Source organism: Chinchilla lanigera, unplaced genomic scaffold (genome assembly GCF_000276665.1).
Source record: "Chinchilla lanigera isolate Chin_1 unplaced genomic scaffold, ChiLan1.0 scaffold00040, whole genome shotgun sequence".
Lineage (NCBI taxonomy): Eukaryota > Metazoa > Chordata > Mammalia > Rodentia > Chinchillidae > Chinchilla > Chinchilla lanigera.
In genome coordinates, this window is record NW_004955441.1 from 20,013,678 (window position 1) to 20,019,639 (window position 5,962).

General features: G+C 43.1%; 2 protein-coding genes across 2 annotated transcripts in view; both read left to right on the plus strand.

Annotated features, from left to right (window-relative positions):
• The window catches only part of LOC102004646 (chromosome unknown open reading frame, human C2orf73), a 97,141-nt gene that overhangs the window by 69,500 nt on the left and 21,679 nt on the right, over positions 1-5,962 (plus strand). Inside the window, exon 3 of the mRNA XM_005391030.2 lies at positions 2,606-2,816. Coding sequence (XP_005391087.1) covers positions 2,606-2,816 — 211 coding nt within the window. The remainder of the gene's footprint in view (positions 1-2,605; positions 2,817-5,962) is intronic.
• LOC106149265 (transcription initiation factor TFIID subunit 4-like) lies at positions 38-358 on the plus strand (the record flags this gene model as incomplete). The annotated part of the gene is given in 1 exon segment (XM_013517594.1): positions 38-358. A coding segment is annotated over 1 exon segment (315 nt), but the record flags the coding sequence as incomplete, so codon positions are not given.

Sequence of the window (5,962 nt, forward strand, 5' to 3'; positions counted from 1 at the left end):
CCCGGCTTCGCGCGGCGGGGTCTGTGAGTCGCGCTCGGGCCAGGCCTCCTCCGAGCCAGCGGGTCTGCCTCCGCCGGCACGCCTTAGGCAGCGCGCTCCCAGGGCGCGGACGGCGCTGCCGCAGGCCGGTCTTCAATGCCCGCTGCCTTGCCGCGTTGCCTTTTTCACGGTGCAGCCTCCGCCCTGCCTAAAAGTGTGTTCTTCTCCGCACGCACGGACTCCTCCTCCCGCTGCCCGCTCCGCTGTCCTCGCCGCCTCCCCACCTGCCGGACTGTCCTCACCATTTCACATGCCCCAGAGTGTAGGTTCTGTGAGGGCAGGAGTTTTTCTTTCGTCACGGCGACAGCACTGACTCGTAGTGAGTATCTGTCAGAAGAATTGTTCAGTGTTATTCTTACATCTCTCACAGCAGCTATTGTTCTTATCATGCAAATAATGAAACCGAGGCTGAAATTAAATGGGAGAGCTGGGATTCCAGTCCAGGTCTACCCAATTTTGGAGTCTATTCGTGTGTTTATCTGTGTTTTACATGTACAAAGCGGTTACTACAGAGTCATATATTTCACATGTATGATTTACCTGCAGCCATTGACACCGCAGTATTTAATCAAGTGAGTACATAACTACAGAAAATAGTCATAATCCTTCCCTTCAAAGACATGACCGGTATAAATGTCTTGCTGGATTACAGCTTTGAGAAACAGAAAAACAGATGCCAGGAGACTGCAGTAAATCAATTGATCTGAAAGTCACAGCCATGAAACAAATACTCAGGCCTCTGGAAACAGAAAAACTCAGGAGTTATTTACACTTTACCAGTAATGAGGACAATTTGTGTTGGGACGCAGGAAACTAAAGTCACGAGGATTCTGAGTGTTATCAGTATGTGTAGTGAGTGAGGGTTAGAATGTAAAGCTAAAACAGAGCCCGAGTAAGAAACACAAAAACATCCCCCGCAAACTCAGCAGAAAGACGTCAATATTCTAGAGGCAGTCCCCTTACCTGGATATTGGGTAAATATTGGTGAGCGGGACAAGCCCCACCTCACAGAACTTAGTGACTAGCAAGGGTGTATCCGTTGCTTACTAAAAACAAGCAAACAGAAAACTGTACGTGCGTTATGAATTGTGTCCTGAAGGGAATGGACAAAGCCCTGCAACGGACAGCACGTGGAGTGGGGAGTAGCAGCTGGAAAGCTGTGAGGCAGTGCTTTTGAGTTGAGACCTGACTGGTAAAGACCAAGCTGTGCAGGGAGCCGGGGGAGAGCCCTGCAGACCTGGAATGGCACGTGCAAATGCCGGAGGAGAGAAGAACTGAAGCCTGGCTGCGGAAGCGAGGCGAGAGGCTGCGAGGAGGCCGAAAGGTCCAGCAGGGGCAGCTCACACTGGAAGGCAATGGAGGGGCAGTTTTTATTGTAATGCACTTAGGGTTCCCTTGAGAAACGACATGAGAAAAGAGGTGGACCCAGCTTTGAAGGAAAAAGGGTTATGCTTTAAAGGGTGTGTATGTGGCTAAACAGAACACCCATTTTCACTATAAATTTGGATCTTTCACTCACCTTTTGTGGGGTCAGGGCTTTGGTACGTAAATGCTCGTATGTAAAGAGTAGTTGATATATGTGTTTTTTTTTTATTTTAAAGAGAATTAAAAATAACAAAACAAAGGCAAAAGCAAAGCAGCGTATAAACGATAACAGCGATACAGGATTCCAAATCAAAACGATAGGAATTAACAACGGTTGTCTTGTTATTTTTCAAGTGTCTAAAATTTTAAAATGTTGCCTTTTATAATGTCTGTTTGCCCTTTTTTAAAAGGAAAAAGTTCCATACATTATTTCTTTAATATTTTCTCATTTAAGTGTTTTGTGCTTTTTGTTTTATTTTGTTGATACTGGGGATTGAACCCTTTATCCTGAGCTACATCCCCAGACCTTTTTAAATTTTTTATGTTGACACAGGGTCTTCCTAAGTTGCTAAATTTCCCAGGGGATTACCAAACCCACCCTAGTAATTTTTATTTTCATAGCAATGTAGTCATTAGAAGCAAAAAAAAAAAAAAAATCACTAGATTGAGTTCATTGTTTTGCCTGCACTGTGGTCTTTTCTTTAAAAGAGAAGTATTAGTGGTTGTTAAATAGCTTTTATAAGTTTGGCAAGTCAGTTTGTAAAAACCAAATAGTTATGGGTACTTGTCTTGATGGCTGAAATTAGTAGGTAAAAGGGGAAAAAGCCATCTTTTTGCAATAAAACTTTTAAGGAAGGTGTATTCAGAGTAGCATATAACTTAACTACGTGCACAAATACTACAAACATGATTAGTAAGTGTAATCAAATACCATTCTTTACTACAAGCAGATGACAGTCTGTGTATCAATTATATAATGATGAATAATCATTACTAACAAATTTCTTTGTATCTTAAATGATTTAGAAGGAGAAGGTACTATCCTAAATTTTAATAGCACAAGCCTATCAAAAACTATTAATAAACCTAAATTGTTTTGACTTATGCTTGGAATATATTTGAACCTCGTTTTATTTAATTATGACTCTGCACTGAAATGCTCATTGGGACAGATGATTTACTATTTAATTTTGTTTTTCAGACAGCATAATACAGAACGTGCTGGTGTGGTATACGTAGCTGAAAAAAAAGAAGAAATCAAACATGAAAAACATCCTGGAAACAGCATACAACATTCAAAACCATGTGTGAGGAGAGGACGTGTAAATTATGCTAAGTTCATTAACACAAATGCAAGAACATACAATGAACCAGTCCCCTACATAGACCCCAGAAAGGGGCCAGAAGAGCAGGTCAGAGAGATGTTTGTTCTGTGCAAATATAGGCTGAGGCTTGGAAGCTACTTTGCAGAACAGTTTAGTCCCAAACTGTTTAAAGGCTGTGATGCATTCAGAATAGTCCTATGTATAACCCAGTAGTTAAAAGCAGTAACCTGAAACTGTTCCGGTGGATGTACTAGTAATGTGTATAGGGGAGAAATCCAAACAGTCATTTTTCTGGATTAGACCAGGTTTTAGGCACTAAGTAATGCTTGAAGGTTACTGAAGAAACACCTATGATATACTCTCTATGGCGTATATTCTATGTATATAATAAAATATAAAAATTTCCTATGATGCTTAGTAACTCAGATACTTTCTATAAAATAATAGCTACCATTTTTTTGAAAGCGTATAAAGTGATAGCAAGCCAGGTGTGGTGACACATGCCTGTAATCCCAGCACTCAGGAGGCTGAGGCAAGAGGGTTGCCGTGAGTTTGAGGCCAGCCTGGGCTACATAGTGAGTTCAAGACCAGCCTGAACTATATAGCAAGACCATGTCTCAAAAAAAAGCAAAGACAAAAAGAATTAGGAATGAGCTAATTTTTTTATATGTCACTGCAGATCTTTTTATTTCTTAATTTCTATCCTTTTATTTTTACATTTTATATAAATTACTATATACCCTTTTATTTCTGTGCTTTGCTATTGAAAATACTTCACAGGTAATAACACATACTCCAATGACGCTGACGTGTCTGAGGTTACATGGCAAGCAAATATGACAGTCATGTTTTTGACCCGGGACTGTTGGCCTAGTCAACTCCCCTCATTTGCTGTACCACACTGGATAATTTCCATTGTCTTTTCAAAGTCAGGATTGTTGAGGTAGCATCTGCTGCATGAGTTTCCTATCACTGCTGTTACAAGTTGCACAAACACTGACTTAAAAAGACACAGACTTATTTTTGTAGCAGTTCTAGTTCAGAAGTCCTAAATGAGTCTCCTCGGCTGTTGCCAGAGACGGTTCTTGTTGAGGGTTCAAAGGCGTATCTGTCTCCTTGCCTTGCCCGTCATCTGCTAGATTCTGTGTTGCTTGGCTCATTGTGCTTTCCTCTTTAAATCCAGCAGCACAAGGTAGTGTTTTCATGTATCTTTCTCACTGACTCCTCTGCCGCCTCCGCCTATAGACCCTGATGATTACATTGGATCTGGCCGAATAATCCAAGATAATCTCCCCGTCTCAAGATACTGAATCGCACCTTGTTTTAGTCACTTTCCTGGTTGCTAGGACACAATACCTGACACCGGTAACGCAGAGGAGAGGTTGATTTTGGCCCATGTTTTCAGTTCATAACTGGCTGATTAAGACAGGGAGGTGTGGTGGGTGGGCCTGGCAGAGGAAAGCTGGCCGTGTCCTGCAGTCAGGAAGCAGCAAGCAAGGGTGGGAGGCAGGGGGACACGTGCTTCCTGATCACACCCACGTGACTGCTCTTCTGACCAGCCCCCGCCTCTGAACACCAGGCCAGCTGGTAGCACCCCTAACCCAGTGGTCTTCCACAAACTCAGGGCCATCCAGATACAAACCAGAGCACATCTTCAAAGTCCCTTTGCCAGCGAAAATAACATTCACGTGTTTGGAGATGAAGGCATAAACATCTTTGTGGGTGGGAGAGCATTCTTCAACCTACCTCATTTACACAGTAAAACTCGCTGTGCAGTTCTGGGTGCTCCAGCAGAGGCACAGTGTCAGTCCCCCATGCCTGTCTGCTGCAGCCCCAGGAACTACTGATATGTTTTCTAGTTTTGCCTTTTTCAGGAACTCATACAAATGGAATTATTCAGTATGTAACTTTTTTAATCCTCCCAGATTAATGCATTTACAGTATCGCTGTTGTTGCATATATCACTTGTTCATTTTTTGTTCTATTGCATATTAGCTATGTGACATGTAATTTACTCTAAGATTATCTCTTAACATAATAAAGATAATCTTTCTCACTGGGTTTTTATGAGGATTAAAATGGATATTCTTTGCTAGATCCTGTTCTAGGTACTAGGAGTATAGTAGTAAACAAAATAACTGGGAGGGGGGGGCTCTTGTCCTTGTGTTGCTTACATTCTAATGAGAGAATATGCAAGATAAGCAAGCTGCGTTAGGATGTTAAATGGTAGCAGGAGTTGGTGTGGAAGAGGAGATGAGGACTGCTGAAGGTAGAGCTGTAACTTCAGGTCTTCACAGAAAGTGTCTCAAGGTGACATCTGAGTGATGACCACATAGAGACCTGGCAGAAGAGCACTCGTGATGCACAAAGGAAGCATCAAGCATTAGCTCCTTGTAGCAGTAGGCTCCTAGTCTGCTCTCTGCACAGTGTGGGAACTGAGGAGCCCACCATCCTCTGCTGAGAATAAGATTCTATGATAAGAGAACTGACAGAGTGCTGGTCCCAAAAGTGATTAACAGATGGTATTCAAAATATGCCACTACAGAGATAATCATAATATCTTATGTAGGTGTCTTCTAGCATGACATTTCAGGAAGGAAAAGTGTGCCACCTGAATGGTCTCCGATGACTGTGGCAACGTCAGCCTCACCCTGCCTCGCTTTCCTCATCTCTTCCAGGGTATGAGTTAAATAAAGTTGTGATTTAGCCTGGAGATATTAAGTGGAGATTGCTTTTTATGAGCTCTCCACACTGACCACATCAACTGTTCTTGTCATAAAACAGTACACTATGGCACTGTGCAAATATGAGAAGGAATTCTCACGATCAAGTATGTTTTAATATCATGTAGTAAACCCTGGTGTTGTGGACAGCTGGTGGTCAACTTGTAACACCCAGTTCACCTGAACTGAACCTGCATGGTGCTGGGTGTGGGGACCCACCTGAGGATTGCCGCCAGGAGCATAACCTGCGGAACTGGAGAAGAAGAAGCAAGGCTGTTGGGAGCTGGTAGAAGCTGTTAGGGAGCTGCTCGTTCTCTTGGGCTATTCTGCTGGAGGACCTTGTCATGCTGGCTTTCCTGGTAAACTCGTCCCAAGGAGCTCAGGACCCTGTTGTCCCTGAGAATGGCTTCAGTCCACTTTTGGGGAGCCCTGGTCCTCACTGTGAGTATCATTTCCTGCCTCCGAAGGGGAAGAGGATGCACTGCTCAGTCTCCTGGAGAAGCTTGTCAC